This window comes from Mauremys mutica, chromosome 5 (genome assembly GCF_020497125.1).
Source record: "Mauremys mutica isolate MM-2020 ecotype Southern chromosome 5, ASM2049712v1, whole genome shotgun sequence".
Taxonomy (NCBI): domain Eukaryota; kingdom Metazoa; phylum Chordata; order Testudines; family Geoemydidae; genus Mauremys; species Mauremys mutica.
The window spans coordinates 40329261-40356994 of record NC_059076.1 but is presented as its reverse complement, the minus strand read 5'-3'; the positions used below and the strand labels follow the sequence as shown (position 1 = coordinate 40356994).

Sequence of the window (27734 nt, the reverse complement as noted above, 5' to 3'; positions counted from 1 at the left end):
ATTGGTTATTTCATTTACCAAAGGTAATTGAAGCAGATATTTATGAAGTCATTGGGAGGTGAACAATCTCCAATTCTACAAGTTAATCATTAATATTTGGAGGATTTTCTTGCCATGCTGTATTAGGAGGAGAACATCACCAGACAGACATTTACATTGTTTTATTTAACTAAAACAATGTTACGTATTCTGGATTTTTTCTTCAAAAGCAAACATAATACTTTAACAAAACAAGCATATGAATTTTTTAATTTAGTTAAACATTCAAGTTTTTTAAAATCAGGTTTGTTTTTATTAAAATTGTTTTTAACTAAAGTAGTTAAGTGAAATATTAAAAAAAAATCTACCCTATCAGCCAGGTCAACATGAGAAACTTAAAATATTGAAACTTCTGCAGCTAACTCAGTCGTCTTCACCTTCATTTTCCTGTTTGTTCATAATCTGGAAAAAGAAAAACAAGCTTTCCTGCTTTTTCAGGTCCCAAACAATTTCTCAATTTGGAATGAATTAGTCCAAAGGAAGAAAATATTCTTTCTACACCAGCAGAAGAAGCTACTGCTGTTAAAAGTGAGATTATCACTTCAACGGTCTCTGAATCCAAGTGCTTAAGTGACTTCCACTCGTTCACTGGTGTGACTTTCGTTACAACATCATCAGCAAACATACATTTCTTGAATGGGTCACCCTTAGCTCAGAAGTTTATTATAGTTTTCAATCTCCCTGAATCTCAACACAAAGGGAAGCAGCCCACTTCCCCCCTCCCTCTCTCTCCTAGCCTACTCCGGAGAGAGACACACCGATTCAACTCCGTGAATCAAACCCAGGAGGAACTCACTCTTCCACCATCCCCTTCCCCTGAATTTCCACAAGAGAAGGAATTAACCAAGTCCAAAGAAAAGAAAAGAATTTATTAAAAGAACAAAAAGAAAGTACACTATCTCTGTAATACCAGGATGGAACAATACACAGAGTCTAACCTATAAACCTGGAGAGAATTCCCCCTCCCCCTTTCTTTCTCAGTAAAAGCAAAGTAACAGCAATAGAAATAAAGAGATTCCTTCAGCAAAACACACAATTGCAAATGTAGAAATAAACTTATAATACTAGTACGCCTTTCTAATACTCACTAGACTGAATAGATGAAACATACTGCAGAAACCTGGGAGGACTTGATTAAGATGTCTGGACTCCCTTAACTCCCAAGAGAGACTCAACTCAAAACAAAGAACACAGAAAAAAAAAAAAACTTCCCTCCACAGAGATTTGAAATTATCTTGTCCCTGATTGGTCCTCTGGTCAGGTGTTCCTCAGGTACTGCTTGTTAACCCTTTACAGGTAAAAGAGACCTTAACCCTTAACTAGCTGTTTATGACAGGCATTATGGAGGGATGATTGCTGGATGGCTATGTCATAGCCAACTCCTCTTCTTCAGCAGTTAAGGTTTGACCCTGGTACCGAATATTGAGAATATTTGCAAGAAAATGAGCTGGAGATAGTGCTTGTCCCATTTGTTTTTTTTAATGCTTGTAATTTAACTCTGTCATTGCATATTTCTCTTTTTAAGATCTCAGTCAGTTCCTTCCAAATTTCAAGAGCATCAGCAATAAAACAGCTATTTCCTTGCATTTTGTTTAAGGCTACAGAAATAGGTTTTAGGGTACTCAGCATGTTTTCAACATTTCTCTTAAGCCCAATGTTGAGAACTTTGGCTGTGACAGTGCCATCTATTTTTTCACAATTTTGTTCACAAACTGTCATCAGATTAGGCCAGTACTTAATATAGTGCTCAAAACAGTCCACTACTGAGTTCCATCGCACATCTTGTGGGAGAGTTAGCTTGGTTCCCCCCTCATTTTTCAGAGCAGCTGGTGCAAAGTGGTTGTTAGGGAAGTATTTTGCAATTTCAACAATATTAGCCTTTATTTCTGGAACACTGAAGTCTTTGGGTAGGAGGTGCATCAAATGAGCACTCCAACCATATGTTATTATTTTGGGACTCTCTTCGCTCTCTTCTAAATAATTTCTTCTAATCTTGGATACATTTACAGAATTGTCTGTGACCAAGCTGCATACTAGACATTAGCATTTTTTCCCACAGTTTGTTATAGCTTTTACTGCTAGTTTTTTAAGTATTCTGCTGTGTGTGCATTTCCTGATGTATCAATTGTTTCTGTAACGAAGACATTTCCTTCTTCTGTTGTCACACAAGCATATACAACAGGATCATTGTGGACATTGCTCCACCCATCAAGACTCAGGTTGTCAATTTTACCCTCTAGACCTTTTGCACACTGCTCAATTTCATTTTCATACACTTTATCCAGCAATTTGCCTACGACATCTGCTCCGTTGGGTGGACTGTAGCCTGGTCTTAATGACTGAACCATGTTAATGAAGTGTGGGTTCTCAATCATACAGAAAGGAGAGTTTGTTGCATAAACAAACTGGGCAATTTTTTCATCAATTACCTCTTTTTGTAATCTGCTGGTTCCTATCACAAACTTATCTATGGTTGTTTCTGGATGATGGAGATTTTTTTTTCTTTTTGCTACTGTGGCTATGTGACATCCAATGATAGTGTTTCAGTCACATCATGTCAGATAACTCTGAAACTATAGAAAATGATGGTGATCTTGAAGGTGGATAATCTTCAGAATCCTGTATGTTGAGGATGGATTCTCCGAAACAAAATAAGTCAATGCAGTTACTTAATTATTATTACCATACTGCTCGTTTAGTATTACTCATTACTTGCTGACACTCAGTACTACTTTAAAGATCAAATTGTAAAAGGAAGATCTGTCTATTTCAGCTATTTATTTTTTATCACAACTGCATCTAAAATGATAGTACCATACAGTAACAACTATATTTTTTGCTCAAACATAAGAATTCAAGAATAGTCCAGAAGGAAGACAGGCAGTCCTTAAGAAAGAAGTATGAAAAAAGTTTACCAACCTGAAGATCCTTCATGTTCAGACATGTTCCTTTCATCATTTTCAGTGCAGCTTCCTCCTGAGAAGGAACACTTCTCATGATGTTGTTTCATTTGGGTAACCAAGCCTTGCCTTTCTTTGTTGCACTATTTGCATTTTGCATGCACGCCTGTCTTATCCACAGGTAGAGGATCTTCATTAAATATGAAACTGGATCTCTCTTACGACCAGCTGCCATTATAGGTTTTCCCTTCTAGTGAGAGAATGGTATGGTAGATTTCAAATCCATGAAGGCTTCATTCAGAAAGGCCTCGACTTCTGGAATATGGTGCTCAAACAATTTCACTTCTGTTTCTACTGCCTGTCCCTCCCTTCTCACATTTATCTCCAGACTTCTTCTCCTTGTCCAGATCTATTCCACCCCCAACAGTCTTCTATTCATTGAACTTTTTGAAACTTTGCACTTTTAGAGAGAGGTAAGGAATTGACTCCGTGTACATAAATTTGCAGAGGACAGTATGGTTGAGGTCTGTTATTTCTCACCTCTATATATTATTTATTTATTTATTTATTTTAAACATTTTTTCTGTTAACCGGCATGTTCTCTGGAGACACAAATCCAGTTTAAGAACTGCAAAACTAAGCATCTATGATGGTATCTTCTAGACGGGGGTCTCAAACTCAATTTATCTTAGGGCCAGTGCCAGTCCTCAAATCCTCCCAGCGGACCAATAATGTGACTGAAGATGGTGTTTAGAAAAGAAAACGTTTATATTGTATTTTTTATTTTGAATTTCTTAAAAATAATAAAACTATCATACAACTTTATATAATTCTTCGCCTGCCAGAGAGTTTTTAGTGTTTGCCAGATACCTGGCAACACTTCAGTTCAGTTCTCAGTTGTTGATTTTTGGCCTCGGGCTGAGCAGTTGAAACTTTCAGGATTGCAGCAAGGTGTACATCAGATAGTTGTATTCGGTATTTTGACTTGTTTATATTCATTGTGGAAAAAAGTTTCTCACAAATGTAAGTACTGCCAAACAAGGACATGATTTTTCTGAAGGTTTTGCAAAGATTTGGGAAAGATGGTGGTAGCTGTCTGAAGAACTCTGTAACATCCTTGGTTTCTCTGAATTTAGTCTTTAAAAATGTGTGGCACAGCATATCAATGAGTTCCATTTGTAAATCACATGTTGCTGTTTCCACATCAACAGAAAATGGATTAGCAAACATATCAAAGCTTTCTTTGAGCTTTCTGAAATCTGTAAACCGCTGATCAAATTCTTGCAAAAGCAGGTCAAGCTTAGTAGCCTATTCAGAACCACTGAACTGTATTTCAGAGCCGAGCTCTTCCACAAGTGAGTTGCATGCTGGGAATTGAGTGAGATTCCCTTGAGAAGTATGATTTTTTCCACAATTTTAATTTAGTTGTGAATGCGTTCATATTATCATACTCTGCTGTCACCAGCTGGCCTGGACCTTGCAGCTTCAGCTTTAGGATATTCAGCTCTTGTGTTATGTCGACAAGGAATGCAAGATCTGTCATCCATTTGTGATCTTCAAATTGTGGTATTTTAATTTCTTCCATGAATCTTTTCACGTCTGTTTTCAATTCAAAGAATCTCTTTAAAGTAGAACCCCTGCTTAGCCAGCGCACTTCAGTGAAGTAGAGCAAGTTACCGTATTTAGAATCAGTTTCCTCCAAGAAAGCGCAAAACTCTCTGTGCTGCAAGCCTCTTGAGCAAATAATTCACATATTTCACAAATGACATGACATTGTCAGATTTCAAAGATTTACTGCACGGTGCTTGTTGGTGAATGATGCAGTGTAGCGCTATTGGTTGCTCAGCGTTTTGCTCGGCCATCTTTCTTTGCACTGGTGCTACCAATCCATTTTTTTTGACCATTGATTGCTGAGCCCCCCCCCCCCCCCCCCCGGTCAGTGGTTAAGCCTGCTAACGAGTGCCATGGCAGACTGCATTGTTCCCGTGCTTCTATGAGGCAGTGAAAAATTTCTCTGGCCGTTGTTCTACCACACATTGTTGACAAGCTGAGCAATTCTTCAGTTACTGCAAAGTTTTCATCAACACCTCTCACAAATATGGCAAGCTGCACACTGTCAACCAAATCAGTACTCTCATCAATTGCGATTGAAAATACATGGAAAGCTGTACTTTTCTCGATGAACTGCCCATCGATATCCTTAGAGAGCTCAAGAATATGCTCTGCTACTGTATTTGGAGATAGGCTGATATTGCTGAAAACATTTCTCCTATCGGGACATACGATCTCACTCACAGGCGCCAACTTCCCCTCTGCCCGGTGGGTTCTTGACCCCTCCCCACCATCAGTAAATGGCTTCCCACACTTCACAATCATTTCACTCATGACATAACTTGCCAAAACTGCTGACTCTGACTCTTTTCTCGCTTTCTGAAAAAGCTGCTGCTGCTTCTCTAATTCTTTTTTCAGTTGTAAGACCATCTCTCTCTTCTCTCTGATATTTATCACATTGCTGTGCATATTGTGTTGTGTAATGTCATTTGATATTGTAGTCTTCTAAAACAGCAACTTTGTCTTTGCAGATCAGACATGAGGCAGTCTGTTTGTACTCAGTGACAAAATAATCAACAGTCCACTTATCTTGGAATTGGCGGTGTTAGTTGTCAATTTTCCTTTTTTAGGTTGAGACATCTCTCTGTAAGACTGTTTACAAGCAACGTGTGTGTGTGTGTGTGTGTGTGTGTGAGAGAGAGAGAGAGAGAGAGAGAGAGAGAGAGAGATGGGTTGTTATTATCCCTGTGTGACAGCTGGGGAATTGAGGCCTTGCCCAAGGTCACACAGGGCATCACTGGCGAAGGCAGCACCAAGAATAGAAACTTCATCTCTTAGGGACCACCAAGCACCTTCACCAAGACCATCCTCCCATGAGGCAGTTCCTGCTCCACTTTCCCACACTCCATGTTCTGCTGACAGCACGACCTGGCTGGGCCTCCTTGGGCACAAAAGTGGTGGAGGAGGAGGCACAGTCATGTCTGCCCACTGGTCAGATGCAGAGGGTGAGGCCCATGGTTACTGCTGGAGGGGGCTTGAGAGCCTGTCACAGTAGTACAGTGTAAATAGAGCCCAGGCTGGTGAGTTAGGTGGACTCAGTGGTACCCCAGTTCCAGGTGGCACCCTGTGGAGAACCCCTCACAAGGTGTTCCAATTTTTTCACCCCATTTGGATATGGTAAAAGTGTACAATGAGAGGAGAGAGAGCCTTATCTTCCCATTGCAGTAGCTAATGGGTAGATTTGGTTGGTCTGAGTATCATATGCAGGGAAACTTGTCCATTGCAGTAGATTTCATCCAGTTTTTCATTCTGTCTTTTGCCCTCTTCTTCAATGAACTTTTACTTGTCAGTTCTGTACTCTTACTCTTCTTTAATGGGTCTCTGCAGCTGATAAACCACAGACCATCATGATTCCATACTAACCAACCTGAAAAGCAAGGGTGATAAGGTTCCTTCCAAATCCATATTTCCTATACCGTAGAAAGTAGAGCTATCCAGCAGGTCATCAAGACAGACAAAGCACTGCACTTTTAATTAGTGAAGGACATAAAGTCTGTCCTTGCATATGGATTTTTAGTTTCCACTATGGTGTGAGAAATCAGCACTAGAAGATATTTGAACATTTTTGTCCAAATATAAAGGCCTCTTTCTGAGAAGGACCGAAGGGGGAGACCAGACATGTTGAATGGAGACAGGTAATGTGGTAGGAAGGGGTGATCTAAACCAGTCTTACCCAAACTTGAAAGTTGAGCCCTTCCTTCAGTAAAGTGAAACCAATTGCATTCCCTCTCTTTAGTTTTCCTATGTGCTGTTCAAAATCTGTTAAACTTAATTTATACATTTTCCTTGTTCTGTACTTAGTCCTTCACTAGTTAACACTTCTGGAAATTCTTGTGTAGACCATTATATTATTACACATCCTCTCTTTGCTTACATACTTTCATGAGCAATGAAATAGTTAAAAATGTTGATTTTTAAAGCATCAATGTTGGCATCTGAGTTAGCAGTTTACACCTCTCAAAGTTATTGTTTCAGGCTCTCTGCAATCTCAGGCAGACATCTTTGATTTCGTTACACTCTTCAAATTTTGAAGGTTTTTTTTTTTGAAGCTGTAATTGTCGCAGCTAGAGACTTCGTTTTATTTTTATCTGAGAGCATCAATCTTGGGGAGCACTGGTCTAAGTAGTCGTCAGGATTCACACGAGGTAAAATCTGGAACCATTGAAGTCAGTGGCAAAGCTCCTGTAATCTTCAGCAAATTATCAGACCATATTAAATCCTCAAATTGAGTATATTTTGGCTTTAATGCAAAAGGTGTACATATTTCTACTTACCATTTTGTCTAATCTTGATTAGAAAAGAGAAATAAATAAATGCAACAGTGAAGGAAGTGAAAAGGTAAGGCATACATAAGCACATAGAGAGAGACTGATTTTATACATAAAAAAGACAAATTCTGCTTTATATACTCATGCAACTTTTGATTTCATTGGGGTTGCATGGATGTAATTAAGATCACTAGGTGGCTCTCAATGTCTTGTTAATCATAAGGTAAAATTCTGCCCTCAGTTATACTTGTAAAAGTTCGTTGAAGTTGGTGGGTCCCATGGGAATAACGGAAAACAGAATTTGGCCCAATGTTTAGAAACCAATCAAAAAGATAGTATATAAGTAATGATTCAAATACTTGCATAGTGTTCAAAAAGTAAAATGCTGCCCAAATATAATACTCCAACTTCCTTCTGCAAATGCCTGTAAAAATACAGTTATTAAACACAATACGCCAAATTCTGATGTTCTTACACTGAGTAATACCTTAGTCCTTGAGTATCCACATTCAGAGTGGTTTCATTTAAATCAGAAAGTAGGAAATCTTGTTTTAAATAATCAATTTTAATCTTCTTTTGCATTTGTAACTCTTAGTTGTTTTCCTAAAGAGAGGCTGATTGTCATTGATTGGTAACCATTAAAATATGTTGATTTGCAGCTAAATATAGTAAATTTTATGCTTTTTGCTAATCAGAATACACTATATTTATACATATTTATTTAAGCAATTATATGTTATATTTATTCAGATCTTAATTTTTACAATTTTTATGTTAGAAGATGGTAAATGATGCATTTCATTTTTATTAAATTATTTTTTTTACTTGTGCTTTGTGTAAATCTCTGTTTGGATTGAAATTGAAATTCAATTAAAAATACACGAAACCAGCGTTTTCAAATTCTTTATTTGTAAAATAAAACTATCTTAAATGTGCTGGACGCATAAGAACAATAGCTTATCAAAAAGTCTGTAAGAACATGTTTTGCTTTTAAAACTAACTGATTTATTAAACAGAGTATCTGTAGTTTATGACTTGAACTGATTGTTTCTGGTCACCAGGTCCTTCAAGATATTAGAACTAGTAGAGCTCAGCTCTCACACCTAGTTCTTATACATAGATTGGAAGAAGACAACAAACTTTTCTACGTTTTTTAACTCCCATTGGTTTCTTAATGTTGGCTGAACTAGACATTGAGCTAAACTAGTTGAATAAACTTAAGTGAAGAAAATATTCTCTCCACATCTGCATACAAGGCTACTGTTGTCAAAAGCTGGTTTAGCACTTCAACAAACTCAGGTGCTTAGCCAATGACTTCCGTCAATTCAGTGGTTTGACTTTCTTTTAAATATAGCACCCAGCATATACTGCTTAATTTTTTTAAATGCATTTACTTTTAAATGATTTTAATAGATTGTAGCAAATTTAGGCCTCAACTCAGGTTATTATAATTTCAAATTTAATTTTAAATAGTTTTATTTTAACTAAATGTGTATTTAATTTAAATTAAAATCTGATTTATATTTAAAAAATTGTATTGTTTTTAAACAATTGATTTTATGCCCTGTTTCCACTGACTTCAGTGGGATTTCTAATTAAATAAGGTACTACTCAACATGAGTAAGGGTTTAAGAATGCAGTTCTCTCAAAAGCTGTGTGAGTATGTGTATGATGTAGACTGAAAGTACTGTACAAAATGAAGAAAAAATGTGTCCGGGTAGTCTCAGCTATTCTTCCTGAAAACTTCTCACATACAGTAAGACCTCACGCAATGTCTGTCTGTATTTCATAATTTATTTATGTCTTCCCAAATCAAATTAAACTCTAGCTAATCGTTTTGCAACTTGTGGATCAGGTCAGAGGAGGTCCTATGGTCAAGCTCCACTCAGTGCAGACAAGAGTGCCAGGGAGCTGGTCATAGGCTCCCTGATCTTAAGAAGAGTTGAGGTGTGGAGCTGCTTTAACTTGTACCATTAATGTAGCATCTCAGAGCGTTCCTGGCCACACAATCTACTTGCTCTTTCCCAAACCCGTTTTTCTCGGATATGCACCCTACATTTCAGAAGTAGTCTCATGCAGGCTTTCCATTTGCCAGCTTATGGCAGCAGGGACTTCTCATGCACCGGGGAAATTTCTGACTGGTCATTTGTGACCAGAATTCAATGCCTTTGTGTGACTCTCAATTGAGTATCTGGCCCAACATTTTTTTCATATGAGTTCAGTTCCACTAATTCTGTGTGCCAGTCTTGGGTTAATTTTGTATTTTTGTCTGCATCGCAGGAGTCTTTTGCCCAAGTTAATGTAGTGAAAAACCTTTTTTTTTTTAAAAGTGGTATCATTATATTATTGTTGAGTAACAGTGTAAAATTTGAGTGCAGAATTTGTTGGAGGCTCTAAGTAGAAAAATTTCTGTCATTTATTCGGGATACAAAAATTTAGCCTTCTGTCCCCTCAACACTTGGCTGTTAGGCACAATTGAGTATTTTTAGAATAGGTGGAATTTTGTTCATACAAGTTAACATTTAATGATACAGTGCCTCTGGGACAAATGCATTCTGTCCAATTATTAAAATGCCTAATTATTTTTTGCTGCCTTTTCCCTTTATGCTAGTGAATATGCATCTTAAGAGGATTGTTATCCAATTGTGACCACAAACGACTGTGTACTAGTGCTGTAATAAAAAGTTGTTTATCTTTTGAATGAATTTGAATGCTGTACAATTCTCATACATCAGTGCTGAAGATAGGTTCATTCGCAGCACTGCAGAATAAATGGCTTTTGCAAACAGTAGTAAATATTTTAATATACAATATGTGTACTCTGTCAGCATGGCGGAAGATTATTATTTTAGATACACAAAATATCACAGTATAATCACAGTATAAATATCTTCCAAAAATCAGATGCTCCTGAGCATTTGTACCATAGCTAATCTCACCAGATTAGCCTCTAAATATCTCAAATCCCTTAGACAAGAGCCCTCATTAACTAATGCTTGTAAAGCGCTATCTACTGTAAATGCTAAGTATTATTATTAGAAAGCAACAAACCTCAGTGGACTCAGATGAGTGGAATTACAGGATGTGCCAGTAAAAAAGACATTGTGAAGGGCAAATCCCTATTTTAACAGTATTGGCAAGTATCTCAACTGTACTCACTGGGTTTCAGAGGTTTGAGCTGAGGAAGAAATCCTCCCCTACACACAGTGGAGTAGTGCCAGTCAGTGGTGCTGGAACAATTTTTATGGTGGGGTTGCTGAGATCCGTTGAACCCAACTCTAAACCCTGTATATGATGGAAACCACTTCAAGCCAGGGGGTGTGGCAGCACCCCCAGTTCCAGCACCCCTGGTGCCAGTCACCAATGAAACACAGAGGGTGCTGATCTGTGATTAATGCACTTACCTTCCCCTTCCCCCGGTTTTGTGGTGTAGGGAAGTTACCAGATATCTTACTTCATCTATACAACAGTAAGCTGGAGAGCTGCCACCTCTATTCCACAGCACACATGCTGCTGCTATGTGTTTGTATCATGGCTGTGTCTGGGTCCCAAACAAAATTGACATACAGTTGTGTTAGGAGGCTTTAGCTGAGCTGAAAGACAAAGGAAGGAAGAGGTGATATTAAAGGAAAAAGTAGAGCACATAGGGCAGGAGTGAGGCTGAAGTGAAGTGACTGTGTCAAAGGAGTGGTGGGGGGCAGGAAGTGGCTAGGTAGAGCAAACAGTCAGTCAGCACAGGAGCGAGAACTCGAGAGTGAAAACTGTCTAAAGGAGTCTGATGTCATCATCTGTTTCAGAGGGCTTGTCTACACTGCCAAGTTGTCGACAAAACTTTTGTCTTCCACGGGTACTTAAAAAAGCTGCCTGCCCTCATCCCCCCCCAAAAAATAGATAAAAGTTTTGCCACGGCAAGTGGCAGCATGAATGCGGCTTTGTCGGCAGCAGTGCTCTCCTACCGACAAGGCAAATGCCGCTCGCAGGGCTGGAAGTATTTTGCCGACAAAGAGCGTTTACACATGCCGACATTTAGCGACAAGGCTGTGTCATTGTTTGCCTTCTTGGTCTTTTACAGCTCCATGTCCATTACTGATGAATGTGCGTGTGCCTTTCTAGTAATACACTAATTCAAGTTAGAGCTTTAATTTGACTGATCTGCCCTGATGGCTGGTAAGCGACACACCCTAGGGTGGGCAAGAGAGGGGACTCTCTGGATCTTGTTTATTTTTCATCTCCTTATGTAAAATAAGGCTGGAAGTATTGCAATGTAATTCCCTTCCATGCTGTATTAATAAACAGGGTGACTGGAGAAGTTTTAGAGCATCTTCTTTAGTAGGAGGGACCTCTGCAGTTTAACTCACACACTTTCATTGTCTATGGCACATGGTTTATATTTCATTCAGTCTTAACAAGTGCGGCTCCTCTCTGTGATGTGTGTGACAGATTGACAATATCCTGTAATATCCTGAATGAACTTTATTGAATTAACCCTAATTCAATAAGATTGAACTTAATACCTTTGGGGTACAGTGAATTAGAAATGCAAATGTTTATGTACTATTGTGAGAGTGTATGGAACTTCTTTAGCAAGAAGACAAGATAAATGCAATCTTTGAAAGGTATTGAGACCTTCATAGGTCTTTTTGGAACAATATGTCTGACCTTGGGTAAAGGGGAATGCAAATTCTCCCCTCCAAAGCCAACCTTTTGAAGATAAGTGCAGGAGAGGAGAGACCCATTGTGTAGTAATTACCTGCTTCTGGAAACTCCAGATCGAAGACCCCATATCTGTATAAAAGGGTCAACTAAACATGTTCAGAGTGTGCTTGTTCTGAGCTGAAGGTGTGATGAACTGGAAATCACAAATACTCCACTAGGTTGGAGTGTGGAATGACTTGTCCTGCCAGAAACCACGTTAGGGTTGGTGTTATTCTGGTAAGCTTATGTAGGACATGTGTGTAGGATACTTGTGTAGGATATTTCATATTTTTACTGTTTTTTTCTCTGTAATGAAGAAACTAGGCATGTATCCTTGAGAAACCTGCCTGTGCTGGGAAATACAGAGTGGAGGCAAGGCAGGGAACTGTGCAGCTCAGAAATACCCCAGTTGGAAGCCAGAGGGGCACGAGTCTCCACTCAAGAGAAGCAACAGCTGAGGAACGTAGTGGGTGCTCTTGCTGGGCCACTGATAGGGAATACAGGCACAATTGCCCTGAACTGTGACAGTGTGCATGCATTTTAGTGTTCTGGATGTCTGAAGTCTGTTACACTAACTGTAGCACATACTAGGTTTAAAATAAAGTTGTTCATGCAGAGGTAGAGTTCAAATTTCTTTTACGTGGGGTACTAGTTCCTAATCCTAGTGATATTTGGCTAATAAAAATGGATTGTTATTAGCAGTTATCGGAAGAGAGGTCTGGCTTGGATATAGGAGACTGGTATATAGGAGATAATTAGCTACCAAATTAAAATACAAGAAAAATGTGAATCACAAAGTACCTTTTTAATCTCACAATTTGTGAGGCAAATCAAAGTATTTCTCTAATTGTTCTTGGTATAACTAGAAGCTAAAATAAATGGATTTTTTTTCAAAGCGATTCTTTCAGATATGCACTTTATCATTGTTCTCTGTTCAACATACTGTGATCATTTTGTTTAACGGTATGACAAAAAGAAATCTAGGCGCCACTTTTTAGATGTGATTATTTTTCTTTATACAAGGGAACTTTTAGGTGAACTAATCTACTGTCTGACTTCATTGTTCCTATCAAATTCTGGGTGCTTGGAGGATGTGATTGTCCATTGAAAGAATAAACTCCTCATTTCAGTAACACATTTGTTTGGGGGTAATTTATTAAGAAAAATATATGCCTGTGAGGTTCAAAAATAAAGACTCCAAATCTGACAGTGTCCAATAGATAAGAAATCAGGCACAAAGGATCGTTTTCCCCTCTAATGTCTCCTTTCCTGTTCTCATCTTCAACTGTGGTCATACCATGTCCTAACCAAATATATGAAACCATAACTTCGGCGCCTCTTGCCACATTCTTTGCCCCTTTTCCCGCTGTGCGGAATACTTCTTTGCGTGCTCCTGGGAAGCCCCTTTTTTTGCAGCAGCTTTCCACTGCCTCTCCTTCCAGGGGACTCTGGAAATCTCTTTGAGGGAACCTCCCACTGCTCCTGCTTTCTACTTTCTTACTGACAGCCCAGTTCTTTAGAGGGAACACCTGTCTCCTCCGCAGTTGCTTCAGATAAACAAACAGAGATGGCTGGCCCCAGGTCCCTGGCTCTTAAAAAGGCAAAATATTGGGTCGCAGAAAATAACAAACAGAAATAACTATAGGCCATAAAGGTACTTTGAAAAAATCAAGCCAATGTGACAGCTGGAAGATTCAAAATAAGCTGTCTTTAATATCCAAACTGTTTCCTCCTGTTTCTGTACTGCTGGTGTTTAAGTATTTTTAATATCCATTATGTTTTATAATTTACATTATTTTCTTGACTTTGATATTTTAGTTCTTATGTTCTTACATTGGCTATGAATGAATAGATGTGTTACTGGAGCATCTTCTTTGTATACCCCATTCATGGCAAGCAATGCATCTGAAGCAGGAAACACTTAGTTTGCAGAACCAGCCAAACTTTCCATTCATTCTGATTTGGACCTACAGACTTGGCTTTTCTGATTCAGCAGAAGTTCTGGGCAGAGAGTCAGCCAAGAACTGTTTTTCTCTTCAGTATTGTATAAACACAAGATGTTTTCTAAAGCAAAATGTTACTAAGGAAAAAGTTAAGTTTATTTGATTTCCCTATTTAAAAATTTCATATGCATGGAAATATTATTTAATATATTAAGATATCATCTGGGGAAATCTGAAAATCCTCCTCCTCATGCTTGCTTCATAAACTTAGTTTCTGAATACAAAATGGTTTTGGAGTAGCCTGAGTCTGTATTTGGTTCTATGAACAATGTTGTCATTGTTCATTGAACCATTGATGCCAATACAGTTTATTGTAGTGAAAACACATAAGAATTGTTTCATAGTTCTTCTGCAATATGATTTAAATTGCTAACACAATTTAAAAGATTCTGCAGTTGACTAGCTGTGACATTACCCAGGGTATGATCTGGACTGTTGAACAGTTACTTGTGTCCCCTCAATTCTCCAGCGTGGGGTGCCTTTTACACTGCTTCGCTGGCCTGCTTTCATACAGCCTCCAGCATCTCATACTTCAAGAGTATAGCCACCCTGAATTACATTACAGAGAGACACCAGAAAATTCCCAGTCCCAGTTTTCCCCCCAGAAATGTGCATCTTGTACTGCCTAGCACCTTCCTAGACAACACAAGCTCATATAAAGTCTGTAAATTTCATTAATAGAAAATGATATGCACAAGCCTTGTTATCTCAAATAGTTTCCCAAACACTTCAGTCCAAATACACACTGATTTAGATAAACTTTACATACAATGTTGTCCCACACATTTTACCAGGACAGTAATGTTCAGCAGATTATGAATTTTAAAATGATACCTCACAAGGCATACTTTGTACAAAATTTATCATAGTCTTGTAAAAAGGGTGAACATAAGGGTACAGACTGTCACAGTAGTTCATTCTTGTAGAAATCCTCTCTAAGTTATTTTGGCAGACATTAATGAAAAATAGTATTTGGTGGTCCCATGTGTATGTCTTCAAATTAATTTGAAGGAAGATAAATGGTGTTTAAAGGGTTCCTGAACAGAAAAATAATACAAAATTTTACATGCACCTCTTAACCAGTAGAGTACTGTGGATTAGTAAATAGTGAATAGCACAAAGGAAATTAGAAGTATATTCTCTTTCCCAGGCTCCTCATCCCTCCACTGTCCTCTGGTCCTAACTAACCCTCTCAAGCATCTCACATTTTTCAAGATTTTACTCCTCAAGGTGATTTTATGGGAGGGTTGTCCTGCTACCCACCATTTCCCCAGACATTCCTGAAACTAATCCTCCTGGTTGATCTGGCTGTCTGATTCATAGATGCCTGTAAATCTGGCTGAGCTCTGGTGGGTATAGTTGGTGTGCACTTCCTTCCCTTCTGCTCCCCCTACTGCTACATTCCTCTGCTGCTACTATGGAACCCTGGAATAGATTTGAAGTCCATGATCTGCCAGTACTGTGCCTACTCACTTGTAGCCTTTCATCACTCGTGTCTGAGGCAGAAAACAGGTAGGAGGAATAGACAATACAGGCAAGTCTCATCTTACATGAGGGTTCCATTCTGCAGTTAGCGCGTAAAGCGAAAACCACGTATAGTCAAAATTACATTGAGTTGAATAGCGGGGGGGATCACCCACACTACAGGTACAGTATTAAAATTGGTTTTTGTTGGTTGGTTGTTTTTGCCGACTGCATAAAGCTGAAAGATGCGACCGACCTGTATGAGAGAGACAGACTGAGAAGTCTAAGTGGGGATATTGGGAGCCAGTGGAGGGATACAGAGTTGGTTTTTTTAGGGGAGGCGGGAGATTGTCCTACATTATATTCCTTGTTTTACAGATTTAATGCCCCTCATTGTCCTTAATTCTAGGTGCTTCTCAAAAGGTATGCTCCCAGTTACCTGTGTGCTAATTAAGTCCTTTCTCCTGCTTCTCCCTCCCCTGTACAAGAGACCCAATCCATTCTATTTTTGTTTTCTTCTCTATTTCCTCCCCCCTACCAAACCCTAGTCAAAACTCCAAGGTACCTCTAAATCTTTTTGCTAGTTCCCTCAGTCTGTGTGCTAACCCCCAACAGATGAGCATTCCTAGGTAACCTATCTCTGATTGATAGTATCCCAATTTAATGGTGAGCCAACAGGTGGAGGCAGAGTGTGAAGGGTACATGTGGGAAATAAGGGGATTTTTTTTCAGTAGTGAGGCAAGGCAGGGCAGGCGGGACTCTAGGCAAGAGTCCTAACCTGTTGTGGTTCTCCACTGATAGAAGCCATATCTAGTCTTCATACTGCTGCTCCCACTTGGAAACCATGAGAACAAACAATTTTGAGGGGTGTGGTGGCCATTTTTGTAAGGGTTAATAGGTCACCTGTTTAGAATGAAAGGATCCAGTATGCTGAATGCTGTAATGCAATTGGATTATTTCATATTGAAAAGGTCTGACACTTTTCGTAAGCCTACAGGCCTGCACTATTTTAGTTTGTAAAAAGGATTGTATGTGACTTCAAAAGTGCATTGAACTTGTTGGAGATTTCTTAGGTTGTCTTTTGAGGTAGGTGTTTGACACTTAATGAAACAGACAGAGGAGTAACCTGTGCAAATGTACAAATAGTGATTGCTCTACTGCTCTCACTATCAGAGCTGGGTGAAATATGTGAGTTCCCATACACACAAGTTGCAACACTCCTTTTTCTCTGTCTCTACACATGGCTTCACATCTCTTAAAGTTCCCTTTGAACAGTCCAGTTTGTAAAACATCCTTTCAAGGAAAATGAAGCAAGTAAAAGATTCTTGGAGTTTGGGATGACTCTGATTTTCACATAAATATAACTGGTTTATGTTTAATTAGAAATTTGCAGAGGAAAAATTATCGAAATGCATAGTCATAAAATTCTTTTAAAAAACCTATAAAATATTGCTTTGCAATCATAACAGACTAGAACAGTCATGATGTCCATAAGGCTTCACCACAACTACATGACTACATATCTGTGACCTTTATGCATTTGCACCCCATCTACTGCCTACTCGTCACTCTTGCTAGTCACAGCTAAAAATCCTGCAAGTACTTTTGCAGATAAATAACTTTACTTGTGTGAAGGGTTCCAGTAAATTCAGTGGGATTCTTTGTGTGTGTGTAAAGTTGTTAATCTGTATAGTTGTTTGCAGAATCCTTAGAATGTAAACACTTTTCTGGCACAGATCACATCTCTTTTTGTCTGCTGTGAAGCGCCTAGCACAATTTTGGGTGCAGTAAAATAAATAAACAATAGTAGAATAGAGAAAACATGACAGAATAGGGTAAATATAGTATATATTGAAGGATGCTCCATCTCCAAAATCCTTCCTCTTACTGTACCAACCTTTCCTCATCCCCTAGTCCCCTCCACACACAAAAGGATAGCCTGTCAGCAAAATGTAATATTGATTTCTATAAAAACGGAGAGAGCACATTATACTTATATACTCTATAATTATTGGGGGATAACATTATAATCAGATCATATTCTAATTCTACCATTTATCTTTCTTTTTTGTATGCTTGTCTTAGTATTATGGCTAAAGAGTCTTTGTAGGACATGTGAACTTAGCTTTGAACCATGATGTATTTCTGAAGAACTACAGCATTATCCACAGCTATCTGGTTAGTTGTCACAAGTTTGTTTTTGTTTCCTGTTGACTTACAGGAGGAGAATGCACACATACAATTATAGTTTAAGGGGATATCTGCCTTTTTGCAGGGTAGTTCTCCAAATATAATTTTTCACTTACTTTACCTAGTAATCACTACTTTATAAAAAAAAAAAAAATTCATTTGAACCCAACATAACCTAATGGTGAGTTCCATTAAACTCTCTATAGTCTATAAGATTTCACAAGAGTCCACAACAGTACATTTCACCCCAAACAGAGACCAATTTCACAAGTTTCATTATGAAATCATAGCAAAATTATGAAACTTGGAAACCTGTTAATTTTGCTGTGAGTTTCAGATAAATATTCGCAGTCTCAAAATTCTACTAATGTAATTTTGTATCTAATATTGGCAGTTTTTCATATTATTTAGGTTGCAATGTGAAAAGTTCATACAGCTCTGGGAATATAAGAAAACAGGAATTACAATACTGGATCAGATCAATGGTCCATCTAGTCTAGTATCCTATATCTAATAATGGCTCATACCAGCTGCTTCAGAGGAAGGTTCAAGAAATCTTGCACCAGATAATTGTGGAATGACAACTACAAAGTGAAAAATTATTCATAAACCTCATTAGTTAGAATTTGGCTTATACTCTGAAGCATCTGTACCTTTCAACATTTTATTTTGTTTGTTTGTTAATCTTTACCAGTAACACTTTTGGGTGTTCTGGTATCCATAGAGAGAGCTAATCCTTTTTTGAATCCAACAGAGCTCTTGTTCTGAATCATATCTGGTGGCAATGAGTTCTGAAGATCAACTGTGCTACTCTATATTGCAAACACCATTTGGGATACTTCAGGTTCAGTGTCTTTTGGGTGCCAGTGCTCAGCCTATGAAAAGCTGCTGTATGTATCACATGCTACGTCTGCACTGCAATACAAAAAAACATGGCACCAAGTCTTTGAGCCCAGGTCAGCTGAAACCCAACCCCCTTGTGGGGTCTCAAAGCCCGGGCTTCATCCCAAATTCAAAGGTTTTACACTGCAATTTTATAGCCTCTCAGCCCAAGCCCTATGAGCTGAAGTCAGCTAACCTGGGCCAGCTGTGGCCATGCCACAAGTCTTTTATTGCAGTGAGATGTACCCACCAATTTTGCGGAGTCTTCAGTGGTGGTGGGTGATCTCTGTAGTCTCTTCACTTTTCTGTTTAGAAAGGCAGAGAGAAAATGAGTTCACACCAAGCCATACCCTTTTCATTCAGAAGACTGTTCCATTAGTACCTCAAGAGCAAAAACATATATACTAAACAAAAGAGTGGATTTGGAAAGGAAAATGTGTTGTATTTCTATTTGGTAGGACTTGACTCAGTGTGTTGTAGAGTGCAATTACTTATTTCTTAGATCATTTGTTTGGACATTTTAAATGAGGGTTGGACTGAAACTGCTGGCAGTTAATTTAGCTAGACTTTGAGAAACTGACAAGAACAACACAATTAATTATCTGCATAAGCTACAATTTTGTTTTTAACATTGGCTACTTTCTACTTACATAAAGCCAGTGTCTCATAATATTAACTGAAGTGTGTAGGTTTTGGGTTGTTTTTTTTTTATTCATCTCTCTTTTAGATAGTCAAAAGCTTTTGATTTATTCACAATGAAGCCTGCAAAAGATAATGCTTTCTTGTTTCTCTGCCGGTTATAATCCCCTGGCATATATTTGTGTCTGCTTATTGAACATTTTAGCTGTTAAAACAATGCTTAGAGTAGTTTGTTCTGCTGAAATCTAGCATTAGTTGACACTTAACTATTTTTATATTGCATTCCTGGTTAATGGTTTTGAGAAAATAATCTTTATTACTAATACCGTGTATCTAACACAGTTGAAGTTCAGCAGTTGGGAACCTTTGTACACTCTTATTTCAAAGACTGGTAGTCAGAGAGTGTTTGTCAAGGGAAAGGAATTAGTTGGTTGGCGTTAATATTAATGTAATATATTTTCAGATGGTGTTTGCAGAAATTCTATCACACACTAAGGGCAGAGGCAAAGTGATGCTCATGCCTGTTGCTGTATGTATGTTGTGGGGAGGGAGTATAGGAAGTGATCACAGAGTGCTTCTCTGGCATAACACGGCACCCCTAAAAATAAGTACATAGTGAATCATATGAACAGTTTTGTTTCTTATCTCATCAAGAAGAAAAGCCCGAAGCAAAAAAAAAACAACTTGAGAAAGGGTTGGGGAGAAAGGGTGGAAGAACAACACAACACCAACCAACCAAAAAACCTGGGGTAGAGTGAAAAAACAGAGTCATGAGAGATAAATCTGTTTCTCTTTTTTCTTCTTCTTTTAATAGTGCGGCTTCATGACAGCATATCAGAAGAAGGATTCCATTACTTAGTCTTTGATTTGTAAGTATATGCCTTGTGTATGCTTGTAGAACAAAAACACACCGGGGACCTGATGTTCAAAATTTTTAGGAGCAAAAATAAGCTCATAACATGATGTGCATGCACATGGCCAAGATGATGCATAACTGATCAGTTGTGTGTACACATCTGACTTGTATATGTCACTGTGATAACAGCATGTGCAAAGCTTTGCATATCCAAATGTTGAAAACCCTCCTGAACGTATTTTGAACATCAGCTTAAACTAACACCAAACTGCTATATGTTTTGACATTATTAATCACAGCTGTGATCTTTTTTCACCCATAGCTGTAGCTGCTTAAAATTCTGTTTATTTTAAATTTGACTTTTAGCAAGTTTACTAAAGGATTTTCTTCTTGAAATTTAGTAAAGGATTTTCTCATTATCTCACAGCAAACTAGCCCATCCTGTGATTACTTTCTGTGGATTTTACAATTACTATAAGTGTTTAATATGTAATATACTAGTCATATAATAAAATGTTATCGGTTCTGTACATTTAATACTGTATTATAGATGGGACTAGTAGTGTCACCTGTCATTAAGGTTGCCCGACACTTCATGTTAAAAGATTCTGTTTTCAGTTGCTGATAACTTTGCCAAACTTGAACCATACAGGCTGAAATTTTCCATGCTGGGAGTCTACCTCAAGATGAATTTTGAGGGAGAATTTTAGCCAAATCAATTCAGACATTTCTGAGAGTGAGACTAGGAGAAAATATGTTTTGGTGGTCATGTTTAAAAAATTCTGGCAACCTTTTATTTTTGTCTGAGAAACTCTAGTGCCGCCATGCTTTGAAGCAGATGCTTGAAGTTCAGAAGGGATAGGGAGGAGGGATAGCTCAGTGGTTTGAGCATTGGCCTGCTAAACCCAGGGTTGTGAGTTCAATCCTTGAGGGGGCCACTTAGGAATCTGGGGCAAAAATTGGTCCTGCTAGTGAAGGCAGGGGGCTGGACTTGATGACCTTTCAAGGTCCCTTCCAGTTCTAGGAGATTGGTATATCTCCAATTATTACCTTTTATTACCTTTAAGGGATGAGGTAGAGATGTGGTAGGGATGTGCCTTTTGCCATCCCTGTGGCAATCCATGAAAATTTGGCCAAGGTATTGGCTTTGAAAAATTTCAGTTTGCACATGCTCAATAGAGATTTGCTAGAGCTTTTTAGCTAATTTCCCTGAATCCATGCATGCTGGATATGCTCCAGCCAGGGCTGCTGCTGACCAGACTGGGACCGTGCACCAGAACTGAGAGCAGTGAGACTCTCTCGCCTGTATTTTCACTGATGTCCCTGCTGAACCCAGGCAGTGTGGAGAAGGAATCTGCTGCCTGACTCAAATGCAGAGGGGACAAGAACTGGACTTGAGGGTGGGTCTGGAGACCCTGGAACTTAGAGTCTGGCCAGGGGGGGAGAGAAATTGGGACTTGTCATTGAGAATGATTGGAACTGAGCCTGGATGGGCAGGGAGACTAGGACAAAGAGGTTGAATGAAGAGCCCAGGGATGGATACTGGAGTGGAAGTCAGTGGGGATGAGATCCATGGCGACAGGCATTGGAAGCAGGTGGGAGAGCGACAGATCAGATGAGGAGCTGGGCAAGAAAACTGGAAGTGAGGGAGATTGGAGCCAGAACAGGGAGTTCAGATGGGTGAGAATAGGACTTGCTCAGCAAGGCAACTGGGGCTGGGATGACAAACCTCACCAGTGGAGACTAGGACTAGTTAAGTTAGGAGAATGGCACTGGGTGAGGAGCCAGGAGTGGGGAAGAAACAGGACTCAGACAGGAACTGGTTGGAGGCACAGAATAGAAGGGACCAGTCTTGAGGGGAATGGGTAGAAGAATCTGTGCCCACTAGAGCACATGTCCCACCAGAATCTGGAACGGAACCCAAGATGCCTAAAGCCTGGTCTACACTACGCGTTTAAACCGGTTTTAGGAGCGTAAAACCAATTTAACGCCACAACCGTCCACACTAGGAGGCACCATATATCGATTTTAATGGCTCTTTAAACCGGTTTCTGTACTCCTCCCTAACGAGAGGAGTAACGCTAGTATCGGTATTAAAATATCGGATTAGGGTTAGTGTGGACGCTGATCGACGGCATTGGCCTCCGGGAGCTATCCCACAGTGCACCAGTGACCGCTCTGGACAGCATTCTGAACTCGGATGCACTGGCCAGGTAGACAGGAAAAGCCCCGCGAACTTTTGAAATTCATTTCCTGCTTCCCCAGCGTGGAGATCTCATCTCATCAGCACAGGTGACCACGCACAGCTCATCAGCACAGTTAACAATGCAGTCTCCTGAGAATCGTAAAAGAGCCCCAGCATGGACTGCACGGGAGGTACTGGATCTGATCGCTATCTGGGGAGAGGATTCAGTGCTAACAGAACTGCGTTCCAAAAGACGAAATGAAAAAGTATTTGAAAGAATTTCTAAGGCTATGACGGATAAAGGCCACAGCCGGGACTCAGTGCAGTGCAGAGTGAAAGTTAAGGAGCTCAGACAAGGCTACCAGAAAACCAAAGAAGCAAACGGAAGGTCCGGGGCAGGTCGAAAAACATGCCGCTTCTATGCTGAGCTGCATGCAATTTTAGGGGGCTGTGCCACAAGTACCCCACCCCTGATGGTGGATTCCGAGGTGGGGGTTGTAATCTCTGCCATGGCTGAGGATTATGCAGACGGGGAAGATGAAGATGAAGAAGAGGAGGAAGACATAGCAGAGAGCACACAGCACTCCGTGAGCCCCAGCAGCCAGGAGCTTTTTATCACCCTGACGGAATTACCGTCCTCCCAGCCCTCACAAGCCACTATCCCAGACAATGACGCCATGGAAGGGAGCTCTGGTGAGTGTACCTTTGCAAATAGCAAACATTGTTTTTTAAGCAAGCCTTTTTTAATGATTGATTTGCCCTGAGGACTTGGGATGCATTCGCAGACAGTATAGTTACTTAGAAAAGTTTGTTAACATGTCCGGGGATTGAGAGGAAATCCTCCAGGGACATCTCGATGAAGCGCTCCTGTAGGTACTCCAGAAGCCTTTGCAGAAGGTTTCTGGGCAAGGCAGCCTTGTTCCGCCCACCGTGGTAGGACACTTTACCACGCCATGCATGTAGCAAGTAATCAGGTATCATTGCGTGGCAAAGCATAGCAGCGTATGGTCCCGGTGACTGCTGGCATTCAAGAAGCATCCGTTCTTTATCTTGTTCTGTTATCCTCAGCAAAGTGATATCGTTCAGGATAACCTGGTTAAAAATCAGGAATTTAAGTAAGGGGGGTGGCCATTTTTCTACTGGGTTCGTGGACTGCATCAGCTTAAAAAAAAAACTTTCCTGCACGTAGCGAAGCGGGGGGAGGGGAGGAGTGAAATGCCGATGATCTTTTCTGTGTTTGGTCACCGGCGATCTTCCCCAAGGTACCAGACACGCAGTGGGTGGGGGGGGGGAAGGTTGTTGATTAGCAGGGAGCTAGCGTGGTATTAGCCATGCGTTGGGGGGGAGGGGTACATCACTACAGAAGCAGAAAGACAGTGGCTTACCATGGCCGCATGCAAGCTGAATTCTGATGCCTGGACCTGTGTCTGTGAGATCTGTAACTCCAGAGCTGCAGGCACTCACTATTAAGATTAAAAATGCGACCTTGTAGGGAAATCACATGTGCTAGGTGAATACTTCTTTTCAAAGAGTATAATCATTGTTCTGTAAAATGTATCTTTCTAAATATTTATCTCCCTCATGCAGCTGCAAATTTTTCAACCATCCCTCCTCCATCCCAAAGGCTAGCACAGATAAGGCGGAGGAAAAAGAAGACGCGAGATGAGATGTTCTCGGATATTATGGAAGTTACACGCAATGAAAGAGCTCATCTGAATGAGTGGAAGGACGTGGTTTCAAATTACAGGAAAGAGGCCAGTGAACGTGAGGACAGGAGGGATGAACGTGAGGACAGGAGGGACAACCGAGATGAGAGGTGGCGGCAGGAAGACCGGCAGGAAAATCAGCGGTGGCGGCAGGAAGATCAGCGGTGGCGGGATGCAACTCTGGGGCTGCTGCGTGATCAAACTGACATGCTCCGGCGTCTTGTGGAGCTTCAGGAAAGGCAGCATGATCACAGAGTGCCGCTGCAGCCCCTGTATAACCACCCTCAACCCTCACCTTGTTCCACATCCTCCTCACCCAGACGTGTAAGAACGCGTGGGGGGAGGCTCCGTGCACCCGCCCACTCCACCCCCGTGGACAGCCCAACCAGAAGGCTGTCGTTACTGTGAATTTTTTTTTTAATGGCCTTCTCCATCCCTCCTATCCTCCTCCCAAACCACACCCTTACTTCTCTCCCTCTTTTTATAAGGAATCAATAAAGAATTCATGCTTTTTAAATGAGAGTGACTTTATTTGCATAAGTAAGCTGTACTCGAAGGGGGTGGGGGAGTTGCTTACAGGGACTGAGTCAATCAAGGGGGTTGGGTGTTCATCAACAAACACAGCAGTCACACTGTAACCTGGCCATTGATGAAGCTCGTTTTCAAAGCTTCTCTGATGCGCACCGCTTCCTGGTGTGCTCTTCTAATCTCCCTGGTGTCTGGCTGCGCGTAATCAGCGGCCAGGTGATTTGCCTCAGCCTCCCACCCCGCCATAAAGGTCTCCCCCTTACTCTCACAGAGATTGTGGAGAATACAGCAAGCAGTAATAACATAGGGGACATTGGTTTGGCTGAGGTCTGAGCGAGTGAGTAATGTCCGCCAGCGCGCCTTTAAACGGCCAAATGCACATTCCACCACCATTCTGCACTTGCTCAGCCTGTAATTGAACAGATCCTGACCACTGTCCAGGCTGCCTGTGTATGGCTTCATGAGCCATGGCATCAAGGGGTAGGCTGGGTCCCCCAGGATAACGACAGGCATTTCAACATCCCCAACTGTTATTTTCTGGTCTGGGAAGTAATTCCCTTGCTGCAGCCGTTTAAACAGAGTAGTGCTTCTGAAGACGCGAGCGTCATGAACCCTCCCTGGCCATCCCACGTGGATGTTTGTGAAACGTCCCTTGTGATCTACCAGTGCTTGCAGCACCATTGAAAAGTACCCCTTGCGGTTTACGTACTGGGTGCCCTGGCGCTGCGGTGCCAAGATAGGGATATGGGTTCCATCTATCGCCCCCCCACAGTTAGGGAATCCCATTGCAGCAAAGCCATCCACTATGGCCTGCACGTTTCCCAGAGTCACAACCTTTCGTAGCAGCAGCTTAGTGATTGCTTTGGCTACTTGCATCACAGCAGCCCCCACAGTAGATTTTCCAACTCCAAATTGATTCCCGACTGACCGGTAGCTGTCTGGCGTTGCAAGCTTCCACAGGGCTATCGCCACTCGCTTCTCTACTGTGAGGGCTGCTCTCATCTTGGTATTACGGCGTTTCAGGGCAGGGGCAAGCAAGTCACAAAGTTCCATGAAAGTGCCCTTACGCATGCGAAAGTTTCGCAGCCACTGGGAATCGTCCCACACCTGCAACACAATGCGGTCCCACCAGTCAGTGCTTGTTTCCCAGGCCCAAAATCGGCGTTCAATGGATAGAATCTGCCCCATTACCATCAGGATCTCCAAAGCGCAGGGGCCCGCTGTTTGAGAGAATTCTGTGTCTACGTCCATCACTGTCATCGCCGCGCTGCCGTATCCGCCTCCTCCTCGCCTCGGATTGAAGGTCCTGGTTCACCATAGACTGCACTAGAGTGCGCGAGGTGTTTAAAACATTCACGATTGCGGTATGGAGCTGAGCAGGGTCCATGCTTGCTGTGCTATGGCGTCTGCACAGTTCACCAAGCAAAAAAAGGCGTGAAACGGTTGTCTGCTGCTCAGGGAGGGAGGGGTGAGGCTGTATCCAGAACCACCCGCGACAATGATTTTTGCCCCATCAGGCACTGGGATCTCAACCCGGAAATGCCAAGGGGCGGGGGAGGCTGCGGGAACTATGGGATAGCTACGGGATAGCTACCCACAGTGCAACGCTCCAGAAATCGACGCTAGCCTCGGACCATGGACGCACACCACCGATTTAATGTGTTTAGTGTGGTCGCGCGCAATCGATTTTATAAAATCTGTTTTACAAAACCGGTTTATGCAAATTCGGAATAGTCCCGTAGTGTAGACGTACCCTGAGTCTCCCCATTCTTCTGCTGTTGGCAAATGTCTGTGAAACCCACTGGCAACGTGCATGTCTTATCCCCCTCTAGTGCTGATCCACATAAGGTATGACAGCCTGCTACTGCTATCGGTTACTCTGTTAGATTAAGTGGCACAGGTCTGTGCAACAGAAGCTACTGATGTCCATAAGCTATATGATGGAATTTCTGTATTTTCAGTTTGTTTTTAAAACCTAGGAAATTTTACCCCCCGAAAAAACGATGTTAAAAGAATGTTATTTAGATTGCAAAGTCAAGCACTCAAACTTAGGAAATGCCAAGATTAAGGTTGCCTATGGAACTCTACCTAATTCAGCCACCTTGTGTGTGTACATTATGTGATGTAGTGCTTAATTACATGATCATGTATTATTTTTTTCCACAAGACCACGGCCTCATTCAGTGCACACGATGGACATGCTCTGGAGGCAAATCAGTGTTGTTCAGTGAATGAGGCTGTGGTCTGTGGGACCCCAGCTTCATTTGTTGCAGAAATTGGAAGGTTTGTAGTGAGTGAGGCAGGGATTGCAGGAAGAGAAAGAATGGTCTCATGGTTGAAGCAGTTCAGTGCTGCCCTGGAGAACTGCATTCTCTCTCTGTCTCTGCAGAGAATTCCCATGTGATGCTACACAAATCTGTTAAAGCAAACTTTTCACAGATGGACACTAATTCCTCTTTTTTTTTCTGGTTGCCTGACTTGAGACTGAAAGTCTGATTTGCAGAAGTGCTGAGCACTCACTGCTGCAACTGAAGTGAATGGGAGCTGTGCTTTGAACATATGAAGTGGTATTATAATGCTAAGTACTTTGAAAAATCAGGTCCCACGAGTCTCAGGGCACCCCAATTAGTGGAAACTTTTGACTAAAGCTGGCCAGAACTTTCCAGACAGAACATTTTCCCATCAGGAAATGCTGATTTATCAAAACAGAGAGATTCTCTGGGAACATGTTGACTTTTGGCTAAATTTTGGCAGAAACCAGAGTGGTTTCTGAAACTTGATTCCCTGCCAGTTCACCTGCCTCCATGGTTCCTTGGCAGTCTGCTGGAGAAGCTTCTGGGGAGATTGGGCTTCCAGGCTGTGGAATCAGAACAACAGAAATTTTGAAATTGCATATTTCCCACGGGATGGAAATTCCAGGTCCAACCCAGCTATACTTTTGTCCTTAGTCTATCTGTGCCTCAGTTCCCCATCTGTAAAATAGGAATAAAAATATCTACTCATCTCACAGGGGAAATAAATGCATTATTGTTTGTGAAGCACTCAGATATTGTAATGATAGCCACCATACCAAACATCCATAATTAAATTAAAAGTTCTGTCTTTAAAATAGGGTTTGAATAATGCACAGCAAATAAGGTTGCCGTGGGGCCACACGTAGAACGAAAAGAAAATAATAGGTGCTCATTAAGTGAGCACTGCCCCATCTGCATTGAAAGCGGTGGGGGTCCTGTGGGGAAAAATAGCATGCATTTACATAATTAAACAC

At 40.9% G+C, this 27734-nt stretch overlaps 1 protein-coding gene across 12 annotated transcripts in view; it reads left to right on the top strand.

Annotated features, from left to right (window-relative positions):
• CAMK2D (calcium/calmodulin dependent protein kinase II delta) overlaps positions 1–27734 on the top strand; it is a 278028-nt gene that overhangs the window by 134254 nt on the left and 116040 nt on the right. For all 12 annotated transcript variants that reach the window (XM_045017932.1, XM_045017923.1, XM_045017924.1 and 9 more), the window contains exon 4: positions 20006–20060. In XM_045017932.1, the coding sequence (XP_044873867.1) occupies positions 20006–20060 (55 nt within the window). The remainder of the gene's footprint in view (positions 1–20005; positions 20061–27734) is intronic.